At 44.4% G+C, this 14,513-nt stretch overlaps 1 protein-coding gene across 1 annotated transcript in view; it reads right to left on the reverse strand.

The window, feature by feature from the left end:
- The window catches only part of LOC121531538 (F-actin-capping protein subunit alpha-2), a 43,760-nt gene that overhangs the window by 6,859 nt on the left and 22,388 nt on the right, over positions 1-14,513 (reverse strand). Inside the window, exons 3-7 of the mRNA XM_041836788.2 lie at positions 11,375-11,426; positions 11,127-11,190; positions 2,920-3,126; positions 2,711-2,790; positions 934-1,012 (exon numbers count right to left, since the gene is read on the reverse strand). Coding sequence (XP_041692722.2) covers positions 934-1,012; positions 2,711-2,790; positions 2,920-3,126; positions 11,127-11,190; positions 11,375-11,426 — 482 coding nt within the window. The remainder of the gene's footprint in view (positions 1-933; positions 1,013-2,710; positions 2,791-2,919; positions 3,127-11,126; positions 11,191-11,374; positions 11,427-14,513) is intronic.

Consider the following 14,513-nt stretch of genomic DNA (forward strand, 5'->3'; position numbering starts at 1 on the left):
CCTCCTTCCATCAGCAAGGGCATTGAAGATGAAACGTGGCTGGGTTTTTCAGCATGACAATGATCCCAAACACACCGCCCGGGAAACGAAGGAGTGGCTTCGTAAGAAGCATTTCAAGGTCCTGGAGTGGCCTAGCTAGTCTCCAGATCTCAACCCCCATAGAAAATCTTTGGAGGGAGTTGAAAGTCCGTGTTGCCCAGCGACAGCCCCAAAACATCACTGCTCTAGAGGAGAGCTGCATGGAGGAATGGGCCAAAATACCAGCAACAGTGTGTGAAAACCTTGTGAAGACTTACAGAAAACGTTTGACCTGTGTCATTGCCAACAAAGGGTATATAACAAAGTATTGAGAAACTTTTGTTATTGACCAAATACTTATTTTCCACCATAATTTGCAAATAAATTCATAAAAAATCCTACAATGTGATTTTCTGGAGAAAAAAAATCTCATTTTGTCTGTCATAGTTGACGTGTACCTATGATGAAAATTACAGGCCTCTCTCATCTTTTTAAGTGGGAGAACTTGCACAATTGGTGGCTGACTAAATACTTTTTTTCCCCACTGTATGTTGTAAACATTCATTCGTAGGCTAGGTTGCAGCAACCTCATGATGGGTATAGGGAAAATGTGAGTTTCATGTAGTAGCCTAAACCTATCGATGTCACATTGAGATGGGTGAATTTGAATAAGAATGACAGTAAACTAATAAGCTGTAATAGAAAAAAGGCCATACTCATAAACTGTCCTCCCTCATCTTAAACGGCACCGACCGCCACCGGTGTAGGCCAGTGACACAAAATCTCAATTTAATCAATTTTAAATTCAGCCTCTAACACAACAAAATATGGAAAAAGTAAAAGGGGTGTGAATACTTTGAAGGCACTGTATAAATACGCACACATGTACACACACACACACACACACACACACACCTGGATTTTCATGATTCCGGCCACTTGAGTAGTGGAGGAGCCGATGGTGAATTTCCACTCTGACCTCCAACGTCCATTCCTTTAAAAAGAGAGAGAAAAGACTAGACATTTAAATCCACAAGCTCACATAAAGTGCGTCTGAGTTTAGTGTCGTCTCCCTCTCCCTCCACTACACAGCCTTTCCTAAGCGGAATCAGATCTTTACACTCAGGGAGCCTTAAGTGCAGTAAAAACCCACCCGCAAAGAAGATTGCCACAGCCCTTATCCAATTAAATTAATTTGATCTTGGCTGGCTCAACAAGGTAATGGGGGGGTCACTGATCTCTAAACCAACAGGCAGTGGCTAGCTAAGTACCGAACAAAGCAAGCTTAGATAGTGTTTAAACACTGTTTAGCGTGTAAACCAGACAATTTAAGGTTCACAGGCTAAACATACTTTGATTCTGCCTGGAGAGATTTTGAAGCCATTTACAGGGCATTCAGAAAGTATTCAGACCCTTTGACCTTTTTCAACATTTTGTTACGATACAGCCTTATTCGAAAATGGATTACATTCTTTCCCCCCCTCAATATATACACACACACACACACACAAACAATACCCCATAATGGAAAAGCAAAAACAGGTTTGTCGAGATTTTTGCAACTGCATAAAAAAAACGGAAATATGACATTTACATAAGTATTCAGACCCTTTACTCAATATTCATCTTACCCCTCAATCCTGACTAGTCTCCCAGTCCCTGCCGCTGAAAAAAACATCCCCACAGATGCTGCCACCACCATGATTTACCGTAGGGATGGTGCCAGGTTTCCTACAGATGCGACACTTGGCTTTCAGGCCAAAGAGTTCAATCTTGGTTTCATTAGACCAGAGAATCTTGTTTCTCATGGTCTGAGAGTCTTTAGGTGCCTTTTGGCAAACTCCAAGCGGGCTGTCATGTGCCTTTTACTGAAGAGTGGCTTCCGTCTGGCCACTCTACCATAAAGGCCTGATTGGTGGAATGCTGCAGAGATGGTTGTTCTTCTGGAAGGTTCTCCCATCTCCACAGAGGAACTCTAAAACTCTGTCAGAGTGACCATCAGGTTCTTGGTCACCTCCCTGACCAAGGCCCTTCTCCCCCGATTGCTCAGTTTGGCCGGGCGGTCAGCTCTAGGAAGAGTCTTGGTGGTTCCAAACTTCTTCCATTTAAGAATGATGGAGGCCACTGTGTTCTTGGGGACCTTTAATGCTGCAGACATTTTTTGGTAACCTTCCCCAGATCTGTGCCTCGACACAGTCCTGTCTCGGAGCTCTAGGGACAATTCCTTCGACCTCCTGGCTTGGTTTTTGCGCTGACATGCACTGTCAACAGTGGGACCTTATATATACACACATGTGTGACTTTCCAAATCATGTCCAATCAATTGAATTTACCATAGGTGGACACCAATCAAGTTGTAGAAACATCAAGGATGATCAATGGAAACAGCATGCACCTGAGCTCAATTGCAAATCTCATAGCAAAGGGTCTGAATCCTTACGTAAATAAAGTATTTCTGTTTTTTATTTTTTATAAATCTAAAAAACAGTTTTGTCATTATAGGGTATTGTGTGAAGATTGATGAGGATTTTTATGTATTTAATCAATTTTAGAATAAGGCTGTAACGTAACAAAATGTGGAAAAGGTCAAGGGGACTGAATACTTTCCCAATGCACTGTAAATGATTAGAACCCTAAACCACAAATATACTTCATTAATCCGGCATCTTTGATTCTAAAAATCCATACATACCAGAAGTTTTTTGGTTGAAACTGATGGCACTCGATACACACAATGATGGTTTGATGTCCGTCAATGGTTTTGCCGTAAATCTAAAAAGGGAGAAGCGACACATATTTTCAGTGAACTCGGTTATCACATAATATGAGCTACATGATCAAATGACAAATTCAACAGTGCAGGATCAGTCAAGAAAAAGGTGTTATGCAGCCCAAACGTACAGTGCAGACTCCGTTGGGGTAGTGCTCCTTGACGTAGGCCCGGACAGCACCGTCCACAGCACTCCTCCAGCCCTCCATGGCTCCGTCCAAATTGTGTGGCTGTGGGTCGCTGGCCTCCTTCCTCAGATGGTCAAACTTAAAGGAGATCTTGTTTTTAGGGTCCAGGACCCTGCCGTTGCCCAGGTCTCCATGCTCTGTGATTAAGACCTGGAGAGGGAGGGAGGGAAAATTGTTGTGTAGTCTAAGAATAGGACAATAATTACACTGAACAAAAATATAAACGCAACATGTAAAGGGTTGGTCCCATGTTTCATGAGCTGAAATAAAAGATCCCATAAAATGTTCCATACGCACAAAAAGCTTATTTCTCTCAGATTGTGTGCACAAATTGGTTTACATCCCTGTTAGTGAGCATTTCTCCTTTGCCAAGATAATCCATCCTCCTGACAGGTGTGACATATCAAGAAGCTGATTAAACAGCATGATCATTACACAGGTGCACCTTGTGCTGGAGACACTAACAGGCCACTCTAAAATGTGCAGTTTTGTTACACAACAGGGATTAACATGGGTAACCGGGATCCCGGGACCACTCTTATAATAATATAATAATATGCCATTTAGCAGACGCTTTTATCCAAAGCGACTTACAGTCATGCGTGCATAAATTTTTGTGTGTATGGGTGGTCCCAGGGATCGAACCCACTACCTTGGCGTTACAAGCACCGTGCTCTACCAGCTGAGCTACAGAGGACCACATTTCCCGAAATGTTTTAATGACAAGATCTCTGGCTGGACAAGTGGAAGTGGTAGCTCACTTATTCATTTGCTCATCTATCACTGATCAGAAACATTTAGCATGCAATAATGTAGCCTAAATCAAGTGTAGGCTATTATTTATCTATTGACTCACGTAGTAGCCTTATATAGAGCCCAGGCTATTTTCCTATCGTCCCAATCCCACTGAAACCCAAAATCCTGACTCCAGTCTCGCATTAAAATTCCTAACTTTATTCTGTAATCCATAGGTTGCATTATCAAAGCACGTCAAAATACTGCTATAACACTTCCCCCGCTTCTCTGCGCTGTCTAGTGTTGCTGCCCATATGAGATCTTCGGTAGGGAATATCTGATCAACCAACGGTATGAGAGTAGATATGGATATTATTATTTATTTAAAAAGTTGGTCCCCGTTAAGATACCTTGATATTTAAAATAATTTCCTCTCTTTATCTACCTGTTATTCATGAGCTGATGTGCCATCTGTATAATCATCAACTAAATTTAGCCAAATAGGAGATATTCTATCATTCATTGGAGGTTATCTAGCAAGATTAGCAACTTTGGTCATTTGACTTTTGTTTGACTGCCGTTACAAAGTTTGTATGATTTGATAACGCTATGGCCTACTTGGGGTGCGCTCTTTGGTTCCTGAAAGCGCTCTGTGTCGAGATAGCCTAGGCCTACTGCTGAAATGCGCCAAATTAATTGAGGAACATGATAACGCTCTGAATTTTGAACGGCCTGTTTTGCAATTCACAACATTATTGGCGATCAACGTTACTCTACCATTACTAAATATCAGTTACACCTGCTGTGAAATCTTTACATAGTGTCGCAGCCAAGATGGCAATATCTTGGTTTTAAACGCTTGAAATGGTCACTTACGATTTTTGCGGTATTTCCCGGGACTCTCGGGATGAATATGAATTATTCCCGGTATTGAAACTTGATAGATTTTCGGGAAAATATTAATCCCTACCACAGACGTCTCAAGTTTTGAGGGAGCGGGCAATTGACTTGCTGACTGCAGGAATTTCCACCAGAGCTGTTGCCAGAGAATTGAATGTTATTTTTTTTTATTTAACCTTTATTTAACCAGGTAAGCCAGTTGTGAACAAGTTCTCATTTACAACTGCGACCTGGCCAAGATAAAGCAAAGCAGAGTGATAAAAACAACACAGTTACATATGGGATGAACAAAATCTATATACAGTGTGTGCAAATGTAGTAAGTTATGGAGGTAAGGCAATAAATAGGCCATAGTGCAAAATAATTACAATTTAGTATTAACACTGGAGTGATTGATGTGCAAATAGAGATACTGGGGTGTAAATGAGCAAAATAAATAACAATATGGGGATGAGGTAGTTGGGTGGGCTAATTACAGATGGGCTGTGTACAGGTGCAGTGATCGGTAAGCTGCTCTGACAACTGATGCTTAAAGTTAGTGAGGGAGATAAGTCTTCAGCTTCAGAGATTTTTGCAGTTCGTTCCAGTCATTGGCAGCAGAGAACTAGAAGGAATGGCGGCCAAAGGAGGTGTTGGCTTTGGGGATGACCAGTGAGATATACCTGCTGGAGTGCATACTATGGGTGGGTGTTGCTATGGTGACCAATGAGCTAAGTTAAGGCGGGGATTTGCCTAGCAGTGATTTATAGATGACCTGGAGCCAGTGGGTTTGGCAACGAATATGTAGTGAGGGCCAGCCAACGAGAGCGTACAGGTCACAATGGTGGGTAGTATATGGGGCTTTGGTGACAAAACGGATGGCACTGTGATAGACTACATCCAATTTGCTGTGTAAAGTGTTGAAGGCTATTTTGTAAATGACATCGCCGAAGTCAAGGATCGGTAGGATAGTCAGTTTTACGAGGGCATGTTTGGCAGCATGAGTGAAGGAGGCTTTGTTGCGAAATAGGAAGCCGATTCTAGATTTAACTTTGGATTGGAGATGCTTAATGTGAGTCTGGAAGGAGAGTTTACGGTCTAACCAGACACCTAGGTATTTGTAGTTGTCCACATATTCTAAGTCAGATCCGCCGAGAGTAGTGATTCTAGTCGGGCAGGCGGGTGCAAGCAGCGTTCGATTGAAGAGCTTGCATTTAGTTTAAGAGCAGTTGGAGGCTACGGAAGGAGTGTTGTATGGCATTAAAGCTCGTTTGGAGGTTTGTTAACACAGTGTCCAATGAAGGGCCAGATGTATACAAAATGGTGTTGTCTGCATAGAGGTGGATCTGAGAGTCACCAGCAGCAAGAGCGTCATCATTGATATACACAGAGAATAGAGTCGGCCCGAGAATTGAACCCTGTGGCACCCACATAGAGACTGCCATAGGTCCAGACAACAGGCCCGCCGATTTGACACATTTAACTCTTTCTGAGAAGTAGTTGGTGAACCAGGCAAGGCAGTCATTTGAGAAACCAAGGCTATTTAGTCTGCCAATAAGAATGGGGTGATTGACAGAGTCGAAAGCCTTGGCCAGGTCGATGAAGACGGCTGCACAATACTGCCTTTTATCGATAGCAGTTATAATATCGTTTAGGACCTTGAGCGTGGCTGAGGTGCACCCACGACCAGCTCGGAAACCAGATTGCATAGCGGAGAAGGTACGGTGGGATTCGAAATGGTCGGTGATCTATTTGTTAACTTGGCTTTCAAATACTTTAGAAAGGCAGGGCAGGATGGATATAGGTCTAACAGTTTGAATCTAGAGTGTCACCCCCTTTGAAGAGGGGGATGACCGCGGCAGCTTTCCAATCTCTGGGGATCTCAGACGATACGAAAGAGAGGTTGAACAGGCTAGTAATAGGGGTTGCGACAATTTCGGCAGCTAATTTTAGAAAGAAAGGCTCCAGATTGTGTGTGGGGGGGGGGCATGGGCAAGTTGCAGCGGAGGGTGCAGAGCTGGTGGCCGGGGTAGGGGTAGCCAGGTGGAAAGCATGGTCAGCCGTAGCAAAATGCTTGTTAAAATTCTCGATTATCGTACATTTACATTTTAGTCATTTAGCAGATGCTCTTATCCAGAGCGACTTACAGTTAGTGAATACATATTTTTTTATACTGGCCCCCCGTGGGAATCGAACCCACAACCCTGGCATTGCAAACGCCATGCTCTATCAACTGAGCTACATCCCTGCCGGCCATTCCCTCCCCTACCCTGGACGACGCTGGGCCAATTGTGCGCCGCCCATGAGTCTCCCGGTCGCGGCCGGCTGCGACAGAGCCTGGATTCGAACCAGGATCTCTAGTGGCACAGTTAGCACTGCGATGCAGTGCCTTAGACCACTGCGCCACTCAGGAGTTAATTTATCGTACATTTATCGGTGGTGACAGTGTTTCCTAGCCTCAGTGTAGTGGGCAGCTGGGGGGGATGCTCTTATTCTCCATGGATTTTACAGTTTCCCAAAACTTTGTGGAGTTAGTGCTACAGGATGCAAATTTCTGTTTGAAAAAGCTAGCCTTTGCTTTCCTAACTGATTTTGTATATTGGTTCCCAACTTCCCTGAAAAGTTGCATATCGCGGGGGCTGTTCGATGCTAATGCAGTACGCCACAGGATGTTTTTGTGCTGGTCAAGGGCAGTTAAGTCTGGGGTGAACCAGGGGCTATATCTGTTCTTAGTTCAGATTTTTTTGAATGGGACATGCTCATTTAAGATTGAGAGGAAAGCACTTTTAAAGAACAACCAGGCATCCTCTACTGACGGAATGAGGTCAATATCCATCCAGGATACCCGGGCCAGGTCAATTAGAAAGGCCTGCTCGCTAAAGTGTTTTAGGGAGCGTTTGACAGTGATGAGGGGTGGTCGTTTGACCGCGGACCCATTACAGACGCAGGCAATGAGGAGGTGATCGCTGAGATCCTGGTTGAAGACTGCGGAGGTGTATTTAGAGGGTAAATTAGTCAGGATGATATCTATGAGGGTGCCCATGTTTACGGATTTAGGGTTGTACCTGGTAGGTTCCTTGATAATTTGTGTGAGATTGAGGGCATCTAGTTTAGATTGTAGGACGGCCGGGTGTTAAGCATATCCCAGTTTAGGTCACCAAGCAATACGACCTCTGAGGATAGATGGGGGGGCAATCAATTCACATATGGTGTCCAGGGCACAGCTGGGGGCTGAGGGGGGTCTGTAGCAAGCGGCAACAGTGAGAGACTTATTTCTGGAAAGGTGGATTTTTAGAAGTAGAAGCTCAAACTGTTTGGGCATAGACCTAGATAGTATGATAGAGCTCTGCAGGCTCTCTCTACAGTAGATTGCAACTCCGCCCCCTTTGGCAGTTCTATCTAGACGGAAAGTGTTGTATGTTGGGGATGGACATTTCTGAATTTTTGGTGGCCTTCTTAAGCCAGGATTCAGACACTGCTAGAACATCAGGGTTGGCAGAGTGTGCTAACGAAGTGAATAACTCAAACTTAGGGAGGAGGCTTCTGATGTTAACGTGCAAGAAACCAAGGCTTTTACGGTTACAGAAGTCAACAAATGATAGCGCCTGGGGAGTAGGAGTGATACAGGGGGCTCCAGGGCCTGGGTTAACCTCTACATCACCAGAGGAACAGAGGAGGAATAGAATAAGCATACGGCTAAAGGCTTTAAGAACTGGTCTTCTAGTGAGTTGGGTACAGATAATAAAAGGGGAAGATTTCCAGGCATTGTAGAATAGATTCAGGGCATTATGTACAGACAAGGATATGGAAGGATATGAGTACAGTGGAGGTAAACCTAAGCATTGGGTAACGATGAAAGAGATGGCATCACTAGAGAAACCGATTGAGCCGGTCTCCGCGTGTATGGGGGGTGGGACAAAGGAGCTATCTGAGGCAGGTTGAGCAGGACTGGGGGCTCTACAGTGAAATAGTACAATAAGAACTAAACGAAACAGCAATAGGCAAGGCATATTGACATGGGAGAGAGGCATAAAGCAATCACAGGTGTTATTCGAGAGAGCTAAGACAACAGCTGGTAATGGCGGCGAAAGTTTGGGCTGAGGCTAAACAGATAAACAGGATGGGGTACCATATAAAGGAACAGTCCAGCAGGCATCAGCTGTGTAGCTGAGTGATCATAAGGTCCAGTGAACAGCAATAGGTGAGTCCGGGAACAGTTTGGTGGCTGCTACGGCACAGGCGAGCAGGAGGCACAGCTGTTGATTGCGTGTGCTAGCGGGCCGGGGCTAGCAGATGGATCTTTGTGGTCGTCGCAACGGGAAGCCTGTTGAAACCACATCAGACGATTACGTCGGCAGACCAGTCGTGATGGATCGGCGGGGCTCCGTGTCAACACTAGGAGGTCCCGTCCGGTTGACAGAGCGGTAGATAGCCGGGAGATGGGCCTGGCTCGAGGCTATCTCAAGGCTAACTGGTGCTTGCGTCGGGACAGTGGTGATTAGCCAACAAAAACAACAGCCATACGGTTGCAGCTAGCTAGTTGTGATGATCCGGTGTTAAGGTCCAGAGATTCAGTGATTCTGGCAGAAAATCCGATATGCTCTGGGTCGATAGCGCGCTGTGCAGACTGGCCGATAATTGTCCAGGCTAGAGCTGGCTGGTAGGTAGTGCAGGCCACGGACAATGGTGAAGACCGCTAACGGTGGTTGACAGAAAGTAGCTAGTTAGCTGGCTAGTTTCAGCCAGAGGTTTTAGATAAAAAGGTATAAAGAAATAATAGAATCCGTTCCACATTGGGTGAGGCGGGTTGCAGGAAAGTATATTTAGTTAAACGATGGAAATTGAGATTGAGAAATATATATGAAAAATACAAAAAAACTGGCTATTTACACAAGGACACTACAGAATACACGACTGCACTGCTACGCCATCTAATTTCTCGACCATAAGCCGCCTCCAACGTTGTTTTAGAGAATTTGGCAGTACGTCCAACCGGCCTCACAACCGCAGGCCACGTGTAACCACGCCAGCACAGGACCTCCACATCCAGCTTCTTCACCTGCGGGATCGTCTGAGACCAGCCACCCGGACAGCTGATGAAACTATGGGTTTGCACAACCGAAGGATTTCTGTCAGAAACCATCTGCGTGCTCGTCGTCCTCACCAGGGTCTTGACCTGACTGAAGTCAGCTATGACGCCGAACTGCAGTGGGCAAATGCTCACCTTCGATGGCCACTGGCATGCTGGAGAAGTGTGCTCTTCACGTATGAATCCAGGTTTCAACTGTACCAGGCAGATGGTGTTGTGTGGGTGCGCGGTTTGCCAATGTCAACGTTGTGAACAGAGTGCCCCATGGTGGCGGAGGGGTTAAGGTATGGGCAACCTTAAGCTACGGACAATGAACACAATTGCTTTTTATTGACGGCAATTTGAAGTCACAGAGATACCGTGAAGAGATCCTGGAGGCCCATTGTAGTGCAATTCATCTGCCGCCATCACCTCATGTTTCAGCATGATAATGCACAGTCCCATGTCGCAAGGATCTGTAAACAATTCCTGGAAGCTGGAAATGTCCCAGTGTTTCCATGGCCTGCATACTCACCAGACATGTCACCCATTGAGCATGTTTGGGATGCTCTGGATCGACGTGTACGACAGCATGTTCCAGTTCCCACCAATATCCAGCAACTTTGCACAGCCATTGAAGAGGAGTGGGACAACATTCCACAGGCCACAATCAACAGCCTGATCAACTCTATGTGAAGGAGAAGTGTTGCGCTGCATGAGGCAAAATGGTGGTCACACCAGATACTGACTGGTTTTCTGATCCACGCCCCTACTTTTTTTTAAGGTATCTGTGACCAACAGATGCACATCTGTATTCCCAGTCATGTGAAATCCATAGATTAGGGCCTAATGAATTGATTTCAATCAACTGATTTCCTTATATGAACTGTAACTCAGTAAAGTCTTTGGAATTGTTGCATGTTGCGTTTATACTTTTGTTCAGTGTATATGAGTTGTGTGACCCATTCCTTATATTCCTGACACTCAGTCTAGTGTGTGTATAAACCAGAAGATTTATCAGTGTATTATTGTGTTACCTAGGCAACAACACAATCACACTGAACTGGAATACTACCTAAATACAAGGCAAGGAATTGTTTGTATAGCAAACATAGCAACAATACAATAACTTTCGATGCGACAAGGCTAATATTCTTCAGTTCATCCACTTACACATCCGTAAGGCTGGTCGCATTCATACATCTAGTCCAAATGACCAGAGCCGTTAATCCCTATAGCCGTCTGTTTCTAATGACACCAGGTCAGTAGTCACTAGCATCATAGGGTATGGTTCTAGAGGGGCTGACTACAGTGAAATCTGTTCAAAAACATGTCTTGTTTCTCTGTATTTCTGGAGGACATGGTGAAGACCATTGTATTCCGACAGATGGCTTCACACGCGATGCTCGTCTCTCAACTGACAGGCGAAATAGTTGCGATCTGACATAAGACAATGGATGTAGCCTACCTGTTCTTCATATTGCTCTACTTTCACCGGAGTAAACTGGTCCACGTTGTACTGTGCAAAAGCACTACAGAATCAAACAGAAACAGGTACAAGCTTAAATCAGTGCCAATAGTCAATTATTTCCTGGAGAAACAATGACTATTTCCCAGTTGTCAATAGTACATTCCATTTAGTAGAGTTTGACAGATTTAATGACGTCAACTGACCACAAGTCTATGAGTCACTGACAGTAAAGAGTGTCGACTTACTGCGCTGCACCTTCCCTGAGAAGATTGTCATTGTTGAGCAGCAATCGTACATCTGTGGGGAAGAACATAACCAAATGTCAGAGCTCAGAAACCTACAGCAAACATGCGGAAAGATTCACACAAAGAAAATCACTGCACACACACCTAGCATGGGGCTAAAACGGACATAATCACAGATAGAGAGAGAGGCCGAGACCGTTAGAGACAGAGTCTTAGGATGAGGTTAAAGCAGACATGACAAGTTGACACACAGTAAAGGGCTGTGAAATCAAAGAGAGATGAAAGCTGAAGCGGTGGCACATTGGTAGAGGGGAGTGTGTGTTGGGCTGCGATAAGGAGGCGCAGACAGCCCCCCCCCAGCGCTCCTCAGCTAATCATGATGGGGGGCAGGATTATACACACACACACACAGCCCTCGGAATCCCTCGAATAAATAGTGTCTCTTTAAGCCCTCTCCCCAACACACACACACACACTTCTCTCCTCAATTCCTCCCCTCTTTTCACACTCATCTCACCGTCAGCTGCTTAGAGACTCCCCTGTCCCGTGACAGTGTGTCACCACTTTAACTGTGAGGCAGTGTGTTAAAGCTTAGACACCGGTAGGGAATGTCAAACGTTTGCCTGCCCACAGTATTTAGCACCTCTGTTTTTATGCAGATTTTAGAATATTTGCATGAAAATCTGTTGCCAAATTGGATGGAAACCTAGCTAGTGTGCTAATTAGTTCCTGGGTCTTTGTCTCTCAACCGGCATGTGTGTGTTCATGGCTGAGGCCTCAATGAGGAAGGGCTGCCCTACTGACTGTATGACTGTGAGCACCACTCACTCACATGGCTCTCCTTCACGTAAATCAGGTCTTTCTCACAGGCTACAAGTGAAGACAGACAAAACTGTGCGCGTCCTTATCCAATTCCAAGGCGCATATTGAAGGTATTAGAAGAACTGTCCACATTTACTTTTTGTCAGCCAACAAGTTGAGTAGGCCTAACGAACAGCAAAAGCACTAGCCTATGTCAATCTGGGCTGACCCCAATTAGTCGACTGGTCGATTGTTTGGTCGTTAGGATGTTGGTCGACCAAAATTGTTTTAGTCGAGCAGTAACAAACACACAAATCAAAATTAAATTAAAATGCAAATCAATTTATAACATTTTTGACATGCGTTTTTCTGGATTTTGTTGTTGTTATTCTGTCTCTCACTGTTCAAATAAACCTACTATTAAAATTATAGACCGATAATTTCTTTGTCAGTGGGCAAACGTACAAAATCAGCAGGGGATCAAATACTTTTTTCCCCTCACTGTATATATCTATCTATCTCTCCATCTCAGTGAACTACTCCATTGCGGAGGCCTAGACTAACAGCCAATTTATGTTTGATCCGAAAATGTGGTCGGACGCTCCATATGGAGGGTGTGATGAAATTGCGGAGCCTCCAGAGGCATTCAGAGGCCAAATCCAGCTACGTACCGCATCGCCATGCACCTCCCAAATGTTGTAACAATGCGGAGGGCTCTGAATAGCTCCGCATTGACATGATTGGTTGACGGTAGGTGGGGGCGGTACATCCTGTATAAACATTCACTCACTTCCATGACAACCGCTCTGCACTGCTCCGTGAAGCGCAAGAAGAATGAATGCCCTGACTTCCGCTGAGACAATATCACCGTAAATGCTGCATGGTCAATGCAGAGGTCGGATTGACCATGCACCCAGATGCACAATGCACTTCTCTCTACAGAATGCGCTCTCTCCCGCCAATTTGTGCGCCTTCATTGTTTTATGACTTCATTGTGTGAATTGTTTGAGTTTCATTGTTAGTGTATATCAATTCCCCATTACATACAGTACCAGTCAAAAGTTTGGACACCCCTACTCATTCAAGTGTTTATATATATATATATATATATTTATGTTACATTGTAGAACAATAGTGAAGACAACAAAACTATGAAATAACACATATGGAATCATGTAGTAAAAAAAATTGTTAAACAGAATCAAAATATATTTTATATTTGAGATTCTTCAAATAGCCACCCTTCGCCTTGATGACAGCTTTGCACACTCTTGGCATTCTCTCAACCAGCTTCATGAGGTAGTCACCTGGAATGCATTTAAATTAACAGGTGTGCCTTCTTAAAAAGTTAATTTGTGGAATTTATTTCCTTCTTAATGCATTTGAGACAATCAGTTGTGTTGTGACAAGGTAGATAGCCCTATTTGGTAAAAGACCAAGTCCATATTATGGCAAGAACAGCTCAAATAATCAAAGAGAAACGACAGTCCATCATTACTTTAAGACATGAAGGTCAGTCAATACGGAAAATTAAGAACTTTGAAAGTTTATTCAAGTGCAGTCGCAAAAACCATCAAGTGCTATGATGAAACTGGCTCTCATGAGGACCGCCACAGGAAACGAAGAACCAGAGTTACCTCCGCTACAGAGGATAAGTTCAATAGAGTTACCAGCCTCAGAAATTGCAGCCCAAATAAATGCTTCACTGAGTTCAAGTAACAGACATCTCAACATCAACTATTCAGAGGGTACTGTGTGAATCAGGCCTTCATGGTCAAATTGCTGCAAAGAAACCACTACTAAATGACACCAATAAGAAGAAGAGACCTGCTTGAGCCAAGAAACACGAGCAATGGACATTAGACCGGTGGAAATTGTCCTTTGGTCTGGAGTTCAAATTGGAGATTTTTGGTTCCAACTGCCGTGTGTTTGTGAGGCAGGTGTGGGTGAACGGATGATCTCCGCATGGGTATTTCCCACCGTAAAGCATGGAGGTGGTGGTGTTATGGTGTGGGGGTGCTTTGCTGGTGACACTGTTATTTATTTAGAATTCAAGGCACACTTAACCAGCATGGCTACCATATCATTCTACAGCGATACGCCATCCCATCTGGTTTGGGCTTAGTTGGACTATCATTTGTTTTTCAACAGGACAATGACCCAACACAACTCCAGGCTGTGTAAGGGCTATTTGACCAAGAAGGAGAGTGATGGAGTGCTGCATCAGATGACCTGGCCTCCACAATCACCCGACCTCAACCCAATTCAGATAGTTTGGGATGAGTCAGATGACTGTTGGAAAAGCATTCCAGGTGAAGCTGGTTGAGAGAATGCCAAG

The sequence above is a fragment of the Coregonus clupeaformis genome, chromosome 19 (assembly GCF_020615455.1).
Source record: "Coregonus clupeaformis isolate EN_2021a chromosome 19, ASM2061545v1, whole genome shotgun sequence".
Lineage (NCBI taxonomy): Eukaryota > Metazoa > Chordata > Actinopteri > Salmoniformes > Salmonidae > Coregonus > Coregonus clupeaformis.